The 19,725-nt window shown below is 47.3% G+C and overlaps 2 protein-coding genes and 2 non-coding genes across 6 annotated transcripts; all 4 read left to right on the top strand.

Annotated features, from left to right (window-relative positions):
- The first annotated feature begins 2,193 nt into the window (after positions 1-2,193).
- On the top strand, positions 2,194-7,241 carry RPL21 (ribosomal protein L21). Of its 2 annotated transcripts, none has more exons than XM_049823262.1 (6): positions 2,194-2,330; positions 3,426-3,504; positions 4,117-4,178; positions 5,244-5,356; positions 6,012-6,162; positions 7,038-7,241. In XM_049823262.1, exons 2-6 carry the CDS (start codon positions 3,438-3,440, stop codon positions 7,125-7,127), a joined length of 483 nt encoding a protein of 160 aa, XP_049679219.1. In that variant the 5' UTR covers positions 2,194-2,330; positions 3,426-3,437; the 3' UTR covers positions 7,128-7,241. The 2 variants fall into 2 exon arrangements, with proteins under 2 accessions (XP_049679219.1, XP_049679221.1); XM_049823264.1 differs by having other exon boundaries at positions 2,231-2,287.
- On the top strand, positions 4,958-5,031 carry LOC126048535 (small nucleolar RNA SNORD102). The gene has a single exon (XR_007508890.1). It is a non-coding gene; the product is annotated as a small nucleolar RNA SNORD102 (small nucleolar RNA).
- LOC126048529 (small nucleolar RNA SNORA27) lies at positions 5,418-5,550 on the top strand. The gene has a single exon (XR_007508884.1). It is a non-coding gene; the product is annotated as a small nucleolar RNA SNORA27 (small nucleolar RNA).
- A 4,559-nt stretch (positions 7,242-11,800) lies between the features above and the next one.
- Positions 11,801-15,953, top strand: RASL11A (RAS like family 11 member A). 2 transcript variants are annotated; one of them, XM_049823510.1, is made up of 4 exons: positions 11,801-13,408; positions 14,173-14,229; positions 14,319-14,398; positions 14,577-15,953. In XM_049823510.1, exons 2-4 carry the CDS (start codon positions 14,175-14,177, stop codon positions 15,027-15,029), a joined length of 588 nt encoding a protein of 195 aa, XP_049679467.1. In that variant the 5' UTR covers positions 11,801-13,408; positions 14,173-14,174; the 3' UTR covers positions 15,030-15,953. The 2 variants fall into 2 exon arrangements, with proteins under 2 accessions (XP_049679467.1, XP_049679466.1); XM_049823509.1 differs by lacking the exon at positions 11,801-13,408 and adding an exon at positions 13,903-14,081.
- The last annotated feature ends 3,772 nt before the right edge of the window (positions 15,954-19,725 follow it).

Genomic DNA, 19,725 nt, shown 5'->3' with positions numbered 1-19,725 from the left:
TATAGCCTAGGAGAAGTTGGAATCTGGATGCTACAACTGCAGTTTGATCAAGGAAGAGCAGTTTAGGCTGGGTTTCTGAGGGCAGGAGGCAGGGCAGTAAGGGGAGCACCTGCAGTCTGAAATGTAAGGCTGCAGGTCTCCCCCACAGCTGTTTGGCTGCTAGCTTGTTTCCAGGCCAGAACTCACCCCACAACCTGCGCACCTTTGCCTGCTGGAGACAGCCATTATCAAGAAATCCTTCTGTGAGCAACATAAAAAGGCTCTGCAGTCTTGTAAGTGCTCGGTAGGCCACAATTTTGGGAAACTGTGTATCAGATGTTGGTAGATAGGATGGACTGATGGACTTCTGGATCAGACCCAGACAGCATGCGCAGTGAATGATTCAATGGAGGCAAGCTGTGAAACATGATTGTTTCTTTGAAATGTGGAGCTAAAGAAGGATCCTGGGAATGTGCTAATCAAGGTAAATTTTATGAATAAAAACATTACTGAAATTTCAAATAAAACTCTCATGCAATTTATTCAGGAGAAAAAAATGTAGCAAATCCTGATGTCTTACTTGGCTCCAAATAAAGCAGAGTTCAATTAAGTTCACAGTTACTGCTCCCTTATGGATTACACTTACATGCTCTGTATGTGGACATGAGTTTCAACATGTGGAGTTTCCTCCCCATTCCTTCCTGCTCGATGTTGAGATTTGCCCTCTATGTAAATCACTGGCAAGAGTAAGGTGTTCAGCTCACTGAAAATGCCTATCTTCCTTTATTCAATAATGCCTTTTAGGATTTGGCTGCCCACCTTTACTTTGCTTGATACCCTCCCTGAAATCTATCTGTTGCCAATATGCTTCCTCACCTAAGAGCTGTTCAGGCTCATAACTATCTTTACGCTTGGAAAAGTTTCATGGTAGCTAGGCTGAATGCATATTAAAATATACAGATTTTCTCTGTGTAGATACCGGGTGCTCTAAACTCTAAATTTTTCATGGTGCAGAGCTGGAATACAGACACGTTTTTTCTAAATATAACACTTTACTCCAAGAGATTTCATGTGGAGACAGGGCCTCTGTCTGTCATAACATGCCCCGTCAGCTAGCTTCGCAGGCAGAACCTGATAGTGTATTTAATCCTCCATATCCATTCTTATGATCCACAAATATTAAACTAGCTTTAAAGTGATGACAGAAAGGGCTTAAGTTTTGCAAGACAACATTAGAATAACTGTGAAGTTAGTCAGAGGATCAAATATGTTTTTATATGCCGCTTTAAGTAATCATGCCTCCCCTAAATTAAATAAGTGCTTCTTATTCAAAACAAAAATTCCTGCAGTAGGGCAACTTCTCGCTGAGACAAGTTTTGGACTGTCCCTGCACGTTTAGCTCAGGGGAAGGAGGCCCTCTTTTGACTCACTCCTGCCTGCAATCAGCTTCCCATGATGATTCCTGTCTGCTCTAATACTGACGGTGCACAAACACAATGAATCACGCCGTCAGCTCTGGAAGCGGCTCACCAGTCTGCTTCATTTTCAGGCACCACACAGCTGATGCAACCTGTGGTCACATAAAGGCTCTTTGTTGAGAATCCGTGCGTTATTTATCTTTGTGGAAACATCTGCCACAGAAATTGGAAATTATGGCATTGTAATAAGAAGAAACCCCATTACAATACTAAGAAACCCCAAACCTGAACAGCCTCTTTGCGTCTGCTGTTGGTTTGCTTCTCCCACCATGCCTTCCTGCCCAGGATTACCTGGATCTCCAGTCAGGCAGCCGTGACTGACACACAGTATCGGAAGGCCCACATTACCGCAAATTTAAATTTCGGTGCAGTTCCTTGATGTCGTAAGACAACTTCTTGGCTACTTATATTTTACATCAGCGAACATAATTCCTTATGGACGGCGGGCCAGCCACTCCACCACAGAACTCCCTCCTCAGGATCCCTGACGGACACCTGCCTCGTTTTCCCGCTTCCCCGCCACCCCCGCTGTCAAACCTCTCCTACCCCCCCCCCCCCCCCCCCTCACAGCACAGCCATGAAAAAAACCCACAGTATTTGTCCCTCCTGTAGCGAAAAGCTCAGACTTCTGCCAGCGTAGTTCCGTCGTTATTTATCAGAATGGGCGTACAAGGGCTTCCTTCCGGAGATTTACCTCACGCAGACGGGCGGGCAGGCGCCTCCCCGGGACTTTCTCTCAGGCGCGGCTCGGGCAGCCCCGCCAAGGCCCCGCTGTTAAGTGCGGCCGCGGCCCCGCCTCTCTCTTTTCGTCCCCGGCCGCCATTTTGTAGGCACGCACGGGGTGGCTCGCCCAGTCCCGTTCGCCGGCCTCAGGTGCTTCCACGGCGCCGGGTGGCGGCGGGATAGGCGGTCGGGGGAGGCGGGCGGCCGCCGGCTCCGGCTTAGGGACGGCCGCCGGCTCCGGCTTAGGGGCGGGAGACTGTGAGGGAGTGAGGAGGCCGCGGCCTGCAGGCCGCGGTGCGTGGCGCCGGGCCGGGATGCTGCTGAGGGATAGAGGGGAGGAAGGATGGGGGGGCCGCCGGGGTCAGCGGCGGGTGCAGGTGCGGAGGAGTGGGTCTCCGCCGAGTCGGCGGGCCCGGTCAGCCCCGCGGTCGCCGGCGGGATGTTGAGGGTTGGGGAGCGGCCCCGCGCAGGCCGGGCGGCTGGGGCAGCTCCCCGGGGTAGGCCCGGGGATGGGGACCGCCGAGGACGGCGGGGGCTCCGGCTTCGCTAACGGGCCCGGTGGCTGGCGTGCCCCGTCGGCCTGCGGGGTGTGTGCGCCTTGTGTGAGGTGCGGTAGCGGGCGATAAATCTGGTAGTGGAGATCTTGTCTTTTGGGTGCCTTGTGAGGAGGGGTTGAGGGAACTGGGCATAGTCGACCTGGAGCAGAGGTGTTTTTGGGGGGCACCTAACAGCGCCATGATGAAGAAGACGGATTTTGGGGCTTGACAGGGACACGCGGAATGAGCACTAGACAGCTACTTCAGTAAAAATGAGAAGCTCAGACTGCACGTAAGGAGCAGGGGAAAATCCCAGTTTTTTGTCCTGGGAACAGCTAGGCCTCCAAACAGGCTGCCCAGGGAGGCTGTGCAGTAGTCTGACTCCATCCTTGAAGGGTTTCAAGACCTGACTGGAGAAAGCCCTGAGCAACCTGGTCTGATCTCATAGTAGACCTTGTTTTAAGCAGGAGTTTGAGCTAGGTGACTTGATAGCATCCATTCTAATCTCAGTTACCCTGTGGTCCTATAAATACTGTTTTCTGTGAATGTCTAAGCTAATAACGTGCTCAAATTGACCCAGCAATTTGGAAGCGGTGTCATTCTAAATGAGCGCAAAGGCTTGATTTTTCTAAAGTGTCTGAAAATGCCATCAGTCAAACTTCTAGTGATTGAACTAGTAGCTCTGAATAATTTGCATTCATTTTTACAGTAATCCGCCAAAATGACGAACACAAAGGGAAAGAGGAGGGGGACCCGTTATATGTTCTCAAGGCCGTTCCGCAAGCATGGTGAGTGTACCTTACAGTAAGAACACTTTGTTAAGTTACTGAGCTGTTGGATGTCAACAGTCCCTAAGTATCATCTGTAAAACAGTGGTTTCTGTCAAAGGATTTCTGACAGCTTGGGCTAAAAACTGTAGAATGATGTGCAGGTAAACTCTCAGTTCATACAGCTTATGCATTGGTATTCTGATTGCTTGACAGTAGTAACAATGCTAATTCTGTCAGTGCTTGAAAATTAATTTGAAGGTGAAGAAAGTATTTCAACAGTTACAGTCACTTAAAATGTAGCTGTTTGCCTCTTAGCAACAAGCAGTGGTGACGGCTGTGTTCATGATGAAGTAGTAAATAGTTTAATGCCTTTTCAACTTTTGCATTAGGAATGAGATTAAAGCTAATTTTTCCTGAGTTAGCTGGATTTTCTTAAAACTGGGAGTGTGTGAAGAGGTAATTACAGCTTTAAAAAAAAGATAGTTTGATTCTCAGTTTTGTGGTTTTGAAATTGAAATCAAATTTGAGGTATGTAAAAAAACTTTATCAAATGCATAATCTGTGTCCCCACCCCATTTTGTGTGTGAAATTGTGGGCTTCATAAATATCCAAATTTGTATTTCTTAACAGGAGTTGTCCCTCTGGCTACCTATATGCGCATCTACAAGAAGGGTGATATAGTTGATATCAAGGTACTTTCTATGATGCTACATAATTAAAAGCTAAAGCAGTGTAATCCTTTTCGGTATCCAGTTTCTTGAGGTAGTCTTTTTTTTGTTACTTGGGTTGTGTGTGTCAGCGCAAATATCCACTGCTCACTTTTGAAGCAATACTGGAATGGCAATGCTACTGAGCCAATAGTCATGCTTCAGTGTCACATGCTGTTTTAGATGGGTTTTTACATATATGTACAAAAATAATATATTTAACTGTGCTTTGTTCCTGTGTGTTCAGCTGAAAAAAGTGAGTGAAAGATGCCAGATCTTAATACTTGGGTTGCTGTATGGTGCCTGCTAGCACTACTTTCATAGGAATCCCAGCTGTCATTTTAGTAGATGTTCTGTTTTGCCTGACTTGCATCTGCTATTCAGAAGAGCTGTAGTTTATGGTGGTGTAGCTGATAGTTATGTCTCTGTCTCTGTATCATGGTAGGACTATACTTAAAATAAATGTGTACAGGGATGGTGATTGCGAAGCCACATTAAAACCAAGAATTAAATGTAAGGATACATTATATATATTGTACAGGGGGGGAAAAGTGAAGCAGCATTTCCCATCACTTGATATTTTCTAGAACTTGTCCTTTAAAATCAACTACTTTCAAAATTAAGTTCCTACTTCATTGAATCCTTTAGTTTCACTTGAAATGCAGGGGTTTTGTAACAATCACACAGAAGATGGTGTGTAATTTGCTTGTTTGTTGTTTGACTCTGAGAACTACACTGTTCAGAATTAACACTTGACACACTGGAGCTTGATGATGATTGTCTCTGTGATTGCTTGCTGAAAGCAAAGTGATCGATCATTTCACCGACACTGAAAGCAACCAGAATTGTCATAGCAAATTTGGTAGCGTCCAGATACAAAATGCGTGGTTATAAATTCTAATGTATGAGTAAAATAGGAGTATTTTTAAATCAATCTCAAGTAATTTGAAATGTGTACTTTAAACAGCTTCTGAAAGAGAAGACCTTGATGTTGCTTCCCCTTCCCCCAAGTTAAAGTTTACACTTTATTCTTGTTTTACCTCTTAACAGGGTATGGGTACTGTTCAAAAAGGTATGCCCCACAAGTGTTACCATGGCAAGACTGGAAGGGTATATAATGTTACTCAGCACGCAGTGGGCATTATTGTTAACAAGCAGGTTAAGTAAGTAATGAAATTCCATGTATTGAAACTTTGTATTTGGGAAAGTTGATCTGTGTAATTGCACCCTCCTTTCACTTTGCCAGTTAGACAGTTATTGTCTTGATTGGTCATTCAAGGTGGGTAAAGTGTATATCCTTTTTATAACCCAAGCAAATGATGGTCATTTGACTTGGATCCTGTCAGAGGAAACAGTTTTTATTTTCCTGAGCAGCACTTAAAGTGACATTACCTAATGGGGATTTTCAGCCAACTTTTATGTTGGTACTGAAGCCCTTTTTAAATATTAATTTGTAGCTGTACCCAGCTGGATTTTATACAGTTCAGTCAGAAAAGGACAAGTTGGGCTTTTTTCCAGGAACTGGACTGGAGTACAGTGGTAATACAATTCTTTGCTTGTATGTTACAAGGTTAAAATAATGTGTTCTCCACAATCTTAATCTGAAATTGTCAGCACATTGTTATATATTAATAAGATTTCAGTTATATAAGTTATATCTGATTTGCATCTGCAGCAGTGTATTTTGACTGACTGCCCCTTAAAGAAAACTTATCTGTGATTGAGCTTATGGAGTTACTCATGTAAGGGTCATAAAACTAGCTTTGAAGTAGCCTTTTTTTCAAGGGCAGTAGATTAAATACTGATTTTCTTTCTTAGGGGCAAGATTCTTGCCAAGAGAATTAATGTGCGTATTGAGCATATTAAACATTCCAAGAGCAGAGACAGCTTTCTGCAGCGTGTGAAGGAGAATGAAAAGAAGAAAAAGGAAGCAAAAGAAAAAGGCATTTGGGTTCAACTGAAACGTCAGGTAATATTTTTATTGTAGTTTACACATTGTTGATTCAGTTCACCAAAAAAACCAGCTAGAACCAAACCAGGTCAGTAAAATGTTTTCTTCCAAAACAACAGTGTTATGCTGTAAACCGAGCTCTTTCTGTCTGTCTTTGAAAAACAAAACCAAAAAATCCCACCCCACATGAATGAAGCTGTTTACAGCATTCTGAAAAATCCAGGTCTTTGCCAGATTGTGTTGGAGGTGTCTGACGCCACCACCCTCACTTGGGTTCGCAATCCTTTTGTGGCAGGTTGCTGCTTTTTTTTTTTGAGTTGCGTGGCAGCATCAGTGTGCCTGCACCTGAGCTGTCTGATACGTTTGGTGCTCGAACAGAACTGCACTGTTCCTGAATGGAAGTTGGTACCTTGGCTGTGAACAAAGGGACAGATGCTTCCTGTTCTGTTGCTGATCTGCAGCAGCAGCTCTGGCTGATTTCTAGGATCAGTGTTGTCTTTGGTTTAGTTGAATTTAGCTGTGACAGTTTCTGTTGTAAACCTTTAAGAAAAGAATTGATAAATAGACTTTAGAGAGGAGATAATGGCTGCTGCTTCTGGAACCCTAGGGTATGTAACTTCATGATGATTTGGATTAGTAAATTGCAGAGTGTAAAGTGTTGTTTTTTTCATTCAGCAATGAAAGTCAAGCACACTTTCTAGCAGATCGTTGTCTTACTGCTATTCTTTGAATCACATTTTGAAGAGACTAGGAATGGTAAAATTACTGTAATGTTTATATAATTGTTAAAAATGGTGTTAAAAATGGTTGCCAAAATGAGTTTTCTGTAAGGTTGCTTTTGAGTTTTAGTGCCATGAGTTTTCTTTTTTTTTTTTCCTTTTTCCTGTTTACAGCCTGCTCCACCCAGAGAAGCACACTTTGTGAGAACTAATGGAAAGGATCCAGAGCTGCTGGAGCCAATTCCCTATGAATTCATGGCATAATGCATGTTTAAAAAAAATAAATTAAAGATCTGCTTTTGGACAAGTGTATGTGATTGTGGCCGATTACTTTGTTTTTTCGGAACAGATGCTTTATAAAACTTTTATTGAAATTTATTTAACTTGCCTTGCATGGTGTTTGGTCATTTAAATAATCTGCAGCTTTTGTTGATCAGTTCAGTCATTTTATATAGACCATAAATCCTGGGAACACTGAAGTTTGCTAATGCTTAGTGATGATCATGAGGTAATATGAGAGGACATGGAATATTTCACCAGCAAACTACGAGCATGTACCAAGAATTGTTCAGTGTCACTTGCAGGTTTAATTTTTGTGTAGGAAAAGAGATAATGGGGTTCAGATCTCATTGATACAAGCTTTTGGCTAAGGGGCCTCAGATTAATACCAAAGAATTGTGGAAACAGTTTTTGAAAGCAACCTCTTGAGAAATGGCTGTGGGCAGATTTTGATCTGTCATCATTGTAACCTGCAAAAGGATTTTTGGAACATCCCCAGGCCAGTAACCATTTTTAGGAAGTAGTAGTAGTTTAGAAACAAAATTTTAATTCCAAAACTGCCAGCCTTTGTAATTTGATTTTCATCATTTGAATTGGCTAGCATAGCTGAACACTTGCATTTTGTATGTTTGTTGTGTGTCTTTTGAATCTAAGCATCTACCTGAATGTTGTAATGCATTCCTCTCATCCCATTGATTTTATTGATACTTCACAAAAGCCCACTGCTACCTGCCCAGGGTTTCTTGAATGGAAGAACATCTTCAGCTGATCAGTGCTGGTTTTGTAAGCTTTGTTTGAAATGGTGTGAAGCTTGCTAAAGAAACTGCTGAAGGTAACCTGCTTAGTTAGCTTTGAACATGCATAAACTTAAGCTTAACTGTGTTATAGATACAGATAAATAATCTGCCTTTCTAAGTGTGATATAAGGCATTGCTTAGCTACCTCAAGTGTCTAAACATAATGTCTGTGTTTAGAGAGAGTAAAATACTAGGGAAGGCAGTGATCTCAAGCAATTTGTAGGTATTGACTGTTGAAAATTATTGTGTAGTCAGTTGTAGGACAGCTAGTAGGCTTGGGACTAAGAAATGGAGAGATGATGTTTGCTTTTTCCCTTAATTCTGAAGTGCCTTAAGCAGAAGTGTTGAAACTGTGTACAGATTGCTTATAAATTAAAGGATAAATGGGTATTTGACTCATGAGATAAGTGTTGTTTTCCATTGGGCTTTGCATCTGAAGGAGTTACATGGGAGGTTTTACTGGGTACAGTCTTTGGTGATGGTATTTTAAATTTTCGTAGGCATGCTTGTGTAAGTTATTTTGGTTCTATGTCTTGTACTTATCTGCCAAGATTGAAGTGAATTAGCTGTAGCATTGTGATGAAATGGTTAACAGTAACTATAAGTGGTGGGTAGTTCTAACCTTTTGAATTTATTTTCAACAATTTAGAATAATAAGACTAAACAGCACGCAGTGAGTCTCATTTAAGAGCTGTGCTTCCAGAGGTGCTGTGCATTGCAACAATTTTCAATTTATTTAGTCTTGGTGTTTTTAAGGTCACTATGCCAACAGTAAATGCTCATAAATGCATATTTGGAAGCTGTGTGTGGGCTGGGAGGAGAAGGAGGGAATGCTTTCCTTGGTCAGGATTCCCAGAAATGACTGAACTGGGTTTGTACAGGAAGAGAACAGCCTTTTGGGGTTGGTTTGTTGGTTGTTTTTTTTTTTTTTTTGAAAACAGGACAAATTAACTAAGGTTTAACCTGTCTTGTGTTTATAGACGCTACCTGTTAGTTGCTCTCAGTGCAGTAGTGGTTTTCCTTGTAATCTCAGGTTTGCAGAAGCACAGCCCAGATATTTGCAGATCTCTGTATCTGTTGAAGTTTGCTTCCCATGTGTTCAGCTGCGCTGTTTTTGCACAGTCCTGACAAAAGAGGGAGATCTGTGAATTGAGAAGTTGCTGAAGAAACTGCCTGTCAGGACATCTTCAGTCATGAAACTACTGTCTAAATTGAAATGCATCCTTCTATATAGAAGAGAGTAGTTCTAGGTGTATGCAGAACTTGGCAGAAGATTTGGGAGGGAAGGAGAGTGATTTTGGGCAGTTCAGCCTTTCTGCCCTTCTGGGCGGGGGATACACGTTTCCTATGGTGTTTGGAGTTGCAAGTTCCTCTCCCCTTCAGCTCTCCCTGGAAGGGGTTTTACACACTAGGCCCATAAGCTGTAACTGCTTCTCTGCACTCCTGTTCTGAGGCTGTGCCTACCGAGCAAAAGCTTGCAGCGTGCGTGCCAGCTACAGGTTAGGTGTGTCCGCTCCACACTGTGGCAGTTGAATTTTGTTTCATTCCATGATACTTTGAATTGTGAAGAACCCTTGTGAAATCTGCAAAGCTATCGGTTTCCCATAAAATTGGACACACCTTGAGCTAGCAGAATTCAGGAAACCCTCATTTAAAAGCCAGTTTCACTGAAGTTCAGTATTATGTGTTTCCTGTCTTCCAGTCCCCTTCTAGTGTAGAGACTTTGTTATCCCAGAGCTGGTGGACAGGCTGTCCCTGTACAACATGTGGAGAGTGAAGTGCTTATGGATTAGCACAAGCCGTTACACTTCAGTGTAGTGCTTTGTCTCAGTTCCACTCAGCCTAATTAGGAGGTGGGGACTGCGCTGCCTCCTCCATTCCAGGTTTTACTGCCTCAAACCATTGCAGCTGGTTCCCTGCCGAAGGCCCTACCAAAATCTTCCTGTCTTCTCTTGGAGAAGAAGCAAGGAAGCCCTATCCCGAGCTGTCGGCTTTTGTCTCTTTTTAGCGTATCAGTGGCACCGAGGCCTGAGATTTCCCCAGGGCTGTGTAGGCAAGTGTTAGTGCTAATACTGTCTGTGGCCAGGAAGGTCACTGAAAAGGCAGAAAGGACGGGGGAGGAGGAACCATGCCCATGCAAAGGGGCTGCAGGCTGAGGACCCCAGGATGGAGAAGGTGAAGCATGCATGCCTGAGGGGGGTGAGGGATGTGCAGACACCTCCAGCCCCATTCCTGGGGGGGGAGGCAGGTGAGCAGCTGCCATGAGGATGTACAAACAGTTCATGCTTTTTTATTCTTCCCGTTGTATGTATCAGATGGGGGAAACAGTCCTGATGTTCACTCCCTTGTCATTCTCGGTGCAGTCCTGGACTCAGAATGTTCATGGTCCTTGTGATCAAAAGGACAGCTGGCATCCCAGACACCGATGCTGTGCTGGGGTGTCCTGACTGGTCCAGAGGATGCCAAGAGCTGTGCATACACCTGCCAGAGAAAGTGATCTGCCCTATCCCAGCTGAGGCAGACAGGCTCCCGCTGTCCTTGTGAGGTGCAGTGGCTTCCATAATTCAGGGTGTGTGGTGAAAAGACATGGTTAAACTGGGCTTATCATTGTCTGGGTAGCACCTCATGACTCAGGGGTGTGGGTAGTCTCCCACAGTGCAGAGGGCATCCTACTGCTGCAAACGGCTTCCTTGCATGGGATCAAGGTACTGGCAACCCCTGTGATTCTGAGGGTGGTGGTATGGAAGATGCGGATCATGAGCATTTCATGTCCATGCACCTACTTCAGTGGATGTGCTACCAAGGTCTGCGTAAGAATCAAGTTGTAGCTGCTGGGATTTGCGTAGTTGTAACCATCCTTGCTCAAGTGTTGGGTAGGGACATTGCTCCCATCAGCAGCACCCATATAGCTCAGGAACCAAAAAAAATGCAAAGGTCTGGTTAAGGTTGCTGATTTCATTTTCCACTATTTGGAGGAAGAGTCTCTGGGTGATGGCCCCTGGGCCCTCAATCACCTTTTTGTCCATGCCCACTTCAAAGTCTTTAGCCATTGATCAGCAGGAATTGTGGAGTCTAAGGAATGCTGCAGTCTTGAACTTGGGCTTGTGCTCCTGAAAGTTCATAGGAGAGTGGTGAAGCCATGCCAGCTCACAGCAAAGGTTCTCACCACTGCTCCTCCACATGGAAAAGTTTTGTGCCTGCTGCTCGTTACCTCACATGGTCCTGCCAGCCTTAAATCCGGAACTTCTAGCTGACTCCACAACATCAGCAAAAAATCCCAGGAGAACACTGGGCATTTTGTTTCTTAGAGGATAAGGTGGCTCCAGAGGCTCTTGGGATGTCCTCCTTGCTGCAGCCACAGGAGTAAGCCACCTCCCCCAAGAGTACCTGCTGTTGAATGTTACCAGAACTTGGAATCGGGAGGTGGGTCAGGCAGCCCTGTGGTGTCCCTGGCACTCCGTGTGAGTGGGACTGAGTGGTGGTGCTGTGGGAAAGGGGATAGTGATAGACCCCAGGGATGGTGGCATGGTCCGTCTGCACAGGGTGGGTGAAAGTACAGCCTGGTGCTTCCAAGTAGGACCTCCAGCCAAGAAAGGAAAGGCTCCTTGGAATAGCTTTGAGGCCCATATATCCCAGCAATCACTTAGTCTGCAGAACGGGGACAGCTAATCTGAGTCCCAATGTGTGAGGAATTTGAGCCCCAACTGCTTCAACCTACTGAGCTGCTCCTGTTGCACCGGAGTGGATGTTGATGGAGAGACAGCTTGTCGCTCCCTGGAAATTAATTCCTTCACAGGGTTTCCTGCCTGGGTTTGCGCACTGTCATCTCTGCTCGACCATCACTGTTTGCCCTTTGGTGCTCTCAGCAGCAGGTGAGGCAGCATGAGCTCCACAGCTGCGCGGAAAGGGGGAGCTCCTTGAGTTTTGGGAGCAGTGGTGGTTTAATACTACTGCTTTCACCGCTCAGCACCTGGGAATCATCTGCCTGGAGCGGACTCCTTTTGGTAGCGTTCTTCCAAGGGCATGCTGGATGTACTCTGATAGCTCTTTTGTAAAGAAATGCATAAAAATAGCCTGTGTTGGCACTGTGAGCAAGGCCAAAGACAAGTGGTGCTGCATGACAATGGGAGCAGATGACAATAGCATGAACCTCTGGAAACCAAAAGCTTTTAGTGGTACAAGAGAAATCTTGTTACAAGAAGAAAAGGGCTCACTGGCATGATGGGAAGTGAACTAGAAATTTTAAAGACAGTCAGTTTTTGAGGTTAAAAGTGGCCTTGATGTTACCGTAAGGGTTCTTGGGCATTAGAGTAACACAAATGATCAACAGCACTTCCTCCACTGTGCTTTTCTGCAGGCACTACTTTAATTGATATTAATTAGTATGGTCTTTACTGTGAAGTGTGTGTAACCCTTCAGCAAAGAGCAGTGTGTAATTGTCATTAGGTAGAACATTTCTGGGGCACCAGGGGAGAATCTTCAAACAGGGCAGAACATTGCTCTGGGGGACGGCAGGTCCTCTGGCCACTGGTGGGGTGCAGAGCCTGAGCTGTGCATCCTCTCCCTGCATGAACTCTGCACCCATGGGAAGGGGGGAGCAGTTCCTCCCCATCCTTGTCCCCACGGTGCCGAGGGTTCACTGTCCTCAGAAACACCTGGGCTCTGGTAGAACAGAGCTGGCGATGTTACGCTGGTGCCCTTGTTCTGAGTTTTCATCACTGGAGGGACTGGGGCTGTGGATGTCCAAAGAGGTGCACAGCAGATTGGGTACCTGGGCTGTTGCGTGGGTGTAGGGTGAAAGTAAGGGGGAAGACAAGAGGAAAACAAGGAAAAACATGACCTGTTGTCGTTGCGTGCATCTTCTGAGAGCTGTATGGAGGGGGAAGGTGACGGAGTGTAGCACCACTGCACAGCCCCGCTGCTGCCAAGGTTCGGCTCAGCTGCCTGCCCGGGGGTGTCCAGGGCATCAGCCCCTCAGCCGGGGCCCAGCAGCTCCCATGGCAGCTCCGTCCCCCCCCACAGCACCGCTGCGAGACCCCAGACCCATCCTGCTTCTTTCGAGTACCAACCTGCTGGCTGCTTCCATGTTGTTTCCTGCTGGCTTGTGTTATCTCCCTGATAAAAATAAAGCAGCCCCTGAATGGTTTATTTATCTTGTAAACACTTACATGCTTGCAAAGCTGTGCGCTGCGGAAGCGGTTTCGCAGGAGCCAGGGAAACGGTTTGCAGAGAGACTGAAACATCCACAAAGCTGTTCACAGGTTTGAGGCTCGTTTAGCAGCAGCCGGTGGTGGAGCGCCTTTCTTTGAAACTTTCCTCTGCTTTAAAAACCCAAAGGGCCTCATCCAGACCTCAAGGCCCCGTGGACCACTTTGGTTTCAGGGCCGGCCGTTGCTTGATCCACAAGCTGGGATTTCCACACTGACTGTGGAGGGACGCGTCCGGGTGTGGGGAACAAAATCGCCCGAGGTAAAAGAATAAATCATTTCCCTGCGAGTCCCTCGCTGCGGGGAGGGTGCGGACGGCAGGAGCCTCTTGCTGGTGGTTGGGGCTGGCGTGGGGTGTGGAGGTGCACCCTCCCAAACCCAGCGGGGCTTGTGCTGCTGTCCGAGGGCGACGCAGGTCAGGGTGCTGCCGTGCCCGCTCCCAAACCTGGGCAGCGGTTTGCATGGCCTTCCCCGGGCTGGTGTGTGTGTCCCTCGGCCTCCCCAGTGCCTGCACCCACGGAGCGGAGGGGGCTACCCTCCGGGAACGGGGAAGGTGGTGGAGAGGAAAGGAGCAGGGGTCCAACTGAGGGCCGAGTTGGGGGGGTGGAAGAAATTTTTGCGGGGGGGGAACTGCTGGGCGGAGCGGCCGGGCTGGGGGCGGTACAGTGGGGGGGTGGGAGGCGGCACCGCGCTGCTGCCGGAGCCTTTAAAAGCCGCTGGCGGCCGGCTGCTGCCGAGAGGAGCCGAGCCGAGCCGAGCCGAGCCGAGCCGAGCCGAGCCGAGCCGAGCCGAGCCGAGCCGAGCCGAGCCTCCCATGCGCCTGCCGAGCATGTCTCAGCCCTTCTTGCTGGCGCCCATCGCCGAGTGCGCCCCGGGGCCGCCGGGCGCCCAGGTCCGACTGGCGGTGATGGGCGCCCGCGGTGTCGGCAAGAGCGGTGAGTGGGGCTTGGGGGGGCGCGGGGGTGTCTGTTTGTCCCCCCTTGCCTCTGTCCGTCCCGCCCTAACGCGGCCCCTCTGTGTTTTCAGCGATGATCGTGCGGTTCTTGACGAAGCGGTTCATCGGGGACTACGAGCCCAACACAGGTGAGGCGGTGGGGGGCGGTGGGGAGCGGCGGGGACCCCCACCACCCCGGGGCTGCTGCTTGGTGCCTGACGGCTCTCTGCCTCCCCAGGTAACCTCTACTCCCGGCTGGTCCGGCTGGAGGGGGACCACGTTGCCGTGCAGATCCAAGACACGCCGGGGAGCGTCCAGGTACGGAGACACTTCGGTTCTTCCCAGGTTTTGAGCCCCAGGCTCCTACAAGGCCGGGCTTAGTCTCCCAAGGCGGCGCTCGGGCTTCCGTTTGGACCTGTTTAACGGCGCTGTCTATGATACAGGCTTCGTACTTTTGCGACCTGATGCCCAATTTGTGCTCCCTTTTATCCCGCAGGTGCAGGAGGACTGCGTGCAGGTGCTGGACTCCCTGTCCCGCTGCGTGAAGTGGGCAGAGGGCTTCCTCCTGGTCTACTCCATCACGGACTACAGCAGCTACCAGTCAGTCCGACCTCTCTACCAGCACGTACGCAAGGTCCACCCAGATGCCAGGACTCCCGTCATTATCGTGGGGAACAAAGCGGACCTCCTCCACGCCAGGCAAGTACAGGCGAAAGAGGGACTACAGCTGGCAAACGAACTGGGCAGCCTGTTCTTGGAAATCTCCACGAGCGATGACTCCCAAGGCGTCTGCGATGTTTTCCAGTATCTTTGCAAGGAGGTCAGCAAACTACAGCACGCTGGCAGCACGGACAGGAGGCGGTCGTCCATCATCCCTCGGCCCAAGTCTCCCAACATGCAAGATCTAAAGAGACGTTTCAAACAGGCTTTATCTTCCAAAGTCAAATAAACCCCCCCGATGAGATCCTGTGTGACTCCATAGACTTTATTTTTGTAAACTAGTTAATGAAAATCTTTATTTTTGTACTAATGCCAGCAGTATGGAAGTAAGTATGTTGAAGCTTGCAATTTCCTTGCCACTCCCTCTTGTTTGACTGCTTGGGTTATTTTTACAAAAAAAAAAAAAAAAAAAAAGCTGCATAGCAACTAAATAGAGGTAGTTGGAGAAGGGGGTTTTTGCCAGGAGGTTTTGATTCCATTTCTGTTTTGGGCTGGGATTTGCTGGTTTACCCTCCTCAGATGACTTTCTTGGGCCTCAGTTTCCTGTTTGTAAAATGGGAATGATGACGATGTAACATTATAAAATGCTTGGAAAGCCTTTGATGGAAAGCTTTATATGGAGAGAAAAAAAAAAAAAAAAAAAAAAGCTTTATTAGCCTGTAAGAATTCTGATTGTAACAGGATCTCTGTTTTCCCTCAACAACTGCTGTTTTACTTGCACCTGTAATCGCCTGAATGATGATAAGCTGTTAGGAATGAGTTCCAATTTCTGATGTGCTGCAGAGATCTATCCCACAGAATTAATCTTTTGAGCCGAAAGCATTTGACAGGAGGGTTGAGTTTCTCCTACAGATTACTGTAGTGCTGAGCAATCCGCAGCAGGGGAGTGTGTAGGATGGCTGTTGCTTTCTCTGGAGATGTGTGATAGGAAGGACTGATGCGTAGGTTCCCTTAATAAAATAGCTACATTTAAAAGGAATCACATCTTTATCTTTCCCAGGGCAATTTTGTAGTCATTGGAAACAGGTCAGACTTCTTACTCTTATTTCACATAAGCTCTGTACCGTACTAGAATGGTTTTTATTAACTGCTTACTGGATGTCTGAACATGGAATGTGGGGTTTGCACTTCAAATATGCCTCCCAAGTACGTGCATGGTATTGGTAAAAAATAAAGCTCTGGTCCATGCTGAGTAGGAGGTGTGGAAGCAGAGTAACCTGTACAGGAGGAAACTTGGTGTCCCCACTTAAGCACAACTCCAGTAAGATTTTCTTGGTGTTTTGGTTTTTTGTTTTGGGTTGTTTGTTTTGGTTTTTTCCAATCTCATAGATTAACTCCAAAGACCGTTTTCTTCTTTCCTTTTGTTAGGAAAAGTGGGTAGCTGCTCTTTAAGTCCCTGTGCTGCAGGGACGCTGCTGTGCCTTGCAGTTAGTGGGCAGTCTCGGTTGTTTCTGACCCCTGGGACGTGAAGCTTTCTGGGACACCTCCACTCTTGATCTGCAGATGAAAGTCTTCCTGAAGGTGGTAATCGAGGGAGGGGTGACCGAGCAAGTTAAGGATGATGCTTAAGCATCAGAGCCCCGTGTTAGCACTGGGTAGGGGTGTGGGATGCCAGCAGCAGTATTCCCCATCCAGGCACGTTGTCTGTAGATCTCCTTTCTGAAGGCCCTGCCAAAGGGAATGGGAGAACCAAAGGGAGCCAGCTCCAGACCTGCAGGAACGGACTGAAACTGGGACTGCAAACTGGGTCCGAAACTCTTGAGTGAATTCATGGAAGTGCAAAAGCATGGTGCCAGCCTGGACAAATCAAAGTACTGTTTAGAACACATTTTAAATATTTCTTTGCTGCGAGAATTGCTCTGCCAGGCCCAGGACTCTGGGCTGGGGGCTCGAGGGGAGCAGGGGGATGGGGTGGATGAGAACAATCACATCCCTGGCAGACTCAGACTCACCACACGGGCCACACGTTCATGGGGAAATTTGAAGGGCAGTTGAAAAATCACGAGTGGGGTATTTATGCAGCATTTTACCATCCTGAAATCAGGGGTAACAGATTGTTCCCAAGAGAAATTACCGCTGTGATACAGTTTTTGTGGGTTTTTAAACTGTAGCTTTTGGTTTTGGTAATCAGGAAGCTTGATTTCCTACTCACGTATCCAAGACAGTTTCACCAAGCAAGTTGCTAAAGGTATCCAGCTTATACATGAACACAAAATATGCTAAAAGGGCAGGTAACATGTACTGGACCTGTCTGCATCTCACCATGGTCCTCAAAGACGAGGTGAAGAAGAGCATTAGGCACCAACCTCCAGCGCCTCCCACTGCCCCTGGCAAAGCAGGAGCTCAGGGCCCTGCTGTGGGACAGGGGGAGAATTTGGGCAGGAGCAGGAGGGTAAATACAGTCATTTGCCCCGTCTCTGCGATGGGGAGAACCTAAAGAGATGCCCCTCGTTATGTAGGCACCCACGTTCAGGAGACCTCCTGTCCCCTCCCCATGCTTCCCATGCTGTTGGGCTGGTTTGGCCCCGTGTTGGGAGCAGGATGAGGCCCCTCGGGGATGTAATGGGGAACCTCGCTGGCTAAAGCATTTCCACGGCAGGGAGGGAGGGCTGCTCTGACCTGCCTCCAGTCTAAGGCAGCAGCTGAGCTGGGGCATTCTGGATAAAGCTTTTGGGTACAAGTACATAAATTAGGCACTTAAGCTGTTTGTCAGGATTTGCCCTGGCTGGCACAGATTTACTTTCTCCAGAAGTTTTCAACCTGGGCAATCCTGAGCTGACAGGCGAGGTGCAGGAGGAGCCCGCTGGCTCCCAGCTCGTTTTGCCCCGGCGTTTTCTTCAGTCCTGGGCGAGCAGGCAAAGAGGGGCACAGCGGGGCAGGGAGGGAAAAGCGTCTCTCAAGTGCTAGCAGAGGAGCTCCAAAGCCTTGTTTCTCTTGGGCCATGACCACTCCTTTCCTACTGGATACTTGCCATCACCAGTCTCTAAGCCCTTCACCCAGAGGCCAGGGCAGCTTCAGGAGGGTAAGTGGGGCGTAGCCTGGCCTTTCTCCTTGATCAGAAGAAAATATGCGTCTGCCTCCTTCCTCCCACCACCTCCACTATCAAACAGAATCACAGCAATTTCCCCTGACAAGACGGATGAGTGGGTTTTCAGAAGCAGGGATGTGTGCGGCATCACGCCCTATTATGGCTGCTACTACATCAGCATCTCCCCCCTGTTGGGCTATTTTGTCTAGTTATCTCCCAGCACTGAAATCATCCAGTAATGCTTTAAGACTTCATGAATTTTAAAATAGCTGCTGCCATCAACCTGTTCCATGCGCTTCAGTTCAGGAGCCGCAGATCCCTAGACAGAGATAGGGATGTTTTCTTCAGAAGGCTTTATGGATGTCCCCTTGTTTTCTGCCCTGCTCAAGCAGCTGGGACCCAGGCTGCTTCCTCACTGCCTCTTGCCAGGGTCTTGGCTATCAGCACACGGGATGGTCAGTGCCGCAGGTCCATGCTGTATTTCTGTGGTTTGTTCTGATGAAGGACCGTGGATGAGATGGACCATGGACAAGAAGGACCATGTTCACACCGTGGGCAAGAGCTGGGTTCCAGCTTCAGACAGGGAGCAAAAGCGGTCGAGGTTTGGATGGACGGACGACTGGAAATAAATCTGCATCCCATGCTTGGGCGTCCTAGAAAACAATTTTAGTCCGGGGGGACTTTCATAGCTTTTGGTGAAGCTGCTGTTTATTTAGGAAGGTCTGAATAGGTTCAGGATAAAGTCCTTTAGGGAAAGTTGACCTTTTGCAGCAGTTGTTGCACTTGGCGTGTGACTGCTGGTGATTTACACTGGTAAGACGGCATGATCTCTTCAGTTGCTCCTAAAGCCAGGATCCAAAGCCAGTTGTCCTTCTAGGAGCAATATCTCCTGGGGTGATGCTGTTGTTGCATCACTGCACTGAGGTACATGCAATCCTACAAAGAGCTGTCTTCCCGAGGTACCTTCAAGTGACATCCCTGAAAAGCTTATTATGAGTTAGAACATGGCTCACAAAACGGCAGCTCAGCTTGGATTTGGGGTAATTATTGACAATTCAGACTTCCAGAAAACCCTGTTGATTCTCACACTCGCTCTTCTACCGCTCTCCTCTTTCCACCTGTCTAAAGAAAGGAGAAAGCAATGCCTTTTTATTGAAAATGGTTTTAAGATAATTGGTTTATGAAGTTTTCTTACTACATTCATTGCTTGATGCTTTTGACTGAAAGAAGTATAAATACATATTGTGACTTATTATGCCAATGTATATTGTGGAGCATAACCAGTTATGTACTATCTTCCCACAGTACCAAAAGAAAAATTAAGATACAGAAACTAAGCATCCATTTCATTGGCCTATGATACTTGATTTACAATTCAAAAACTATGTAGTAAAGTTTGCGTAATGATTTTAGGGCTCCATAGATGTTACAGCTGCCGTTTTTAAAAATGCACTTAGTTGGTCGCTAGCCATGTTTTCCTTTCTTGACTGAACACAACCATCCATAGGAGAAGTCCTCACCCAGAGGCCCTTATGGTGTAAGGTGCTGTGTATAGGTGGCTGCTTTAGCCCCACACCTCATCCTTTGGGCTTTGCTGGGTAAGTGCTTGGCCACAGGCATCTGCCCAGGCTTGTGGGGTCATGGTTCAGCAAACTCTATTTTGCTCTTGATCCGTGCAGAATATTGCCGTTAAAATATATCTGTCCAGGAAATTGCGCAAGGTTATTTGTCAACCTGCATTACTGGGAAGCAGTAATTAATTCTTGAAGCTGGAATATTTCTCTTCTAAGGTATTTGGCTCTTTCCCCGTTACTAAAAACATCCTCTTCTCAGGTTTCAAATGGTCATTGTAAACATTTCATAGTAATTTCCCCCCCCCCCCCCCCCCGCCCGCCCC

Source organism: Accipiter gentilis, chromosome 19 (genome assembly GCF_929443795.1).
Source record: "Accipiter gentilis chromosome 19, bAccGen1.1, whole genome shotgun sequence".
NCBI lineage: Eukaryota > Metazoa > Chordata > Aves > Accipitriformes > Accipitridae > Astur > Astur gentilis.
The sequence above is the reverse complement of the archived record's forward strand: the minus strand, read 5'-3'. Positions and strand labels throughout refer to the sequence as shown.

Excerpts from the sequence above, each read along its gene's own strand:
- RPL21 (XM_049823262.1), top strand. The coding sequence starts at position 3,438 with ATGACGAACACAAAGGGAAAGAGGAGGGGGACCCGTTATATGTTCTCA. Across the intron at positions 5,357-6,011 it reads ATTGTTAACAAGCAGGTTAA|GGGCAAGATTCTTGCCAAGA; the intron begins GTAAGTAATGAA and ends TTTCTTTCTTAG. Across the intron at positions 6,163-7,037 it reads GGGTTCAACTGAAACGTCAG|CCTGCTCCACCCAGAGAAGC; the intron begins GTAATATTTTTA and ends TCCTGTTTACAG.
- RASL11A (XM_049823509.1), top strand. The coding sequence starts at position 13,961 with ATGCGCCTGCCGAGCATGTCTCAGCCCTTCTTGCTGGCGCCCATCGCC. Across the intron at positions 14,082-14,172 it reads CCGCGGTGTCGGCAAGAGCG|CGATGATCGTGCGGTTCTTG; the intron begins GTGAGTGGGGCT and ends CTGTGTTTTCAG. Across the intron at positions 14,399-14,576 it reads ACACGCCGGGGAGCGTCCAG|GTGCAGGAGGACTGCGTGCA; the intron begins GTACGGAGACAC and ends TTTATCCCGCAG.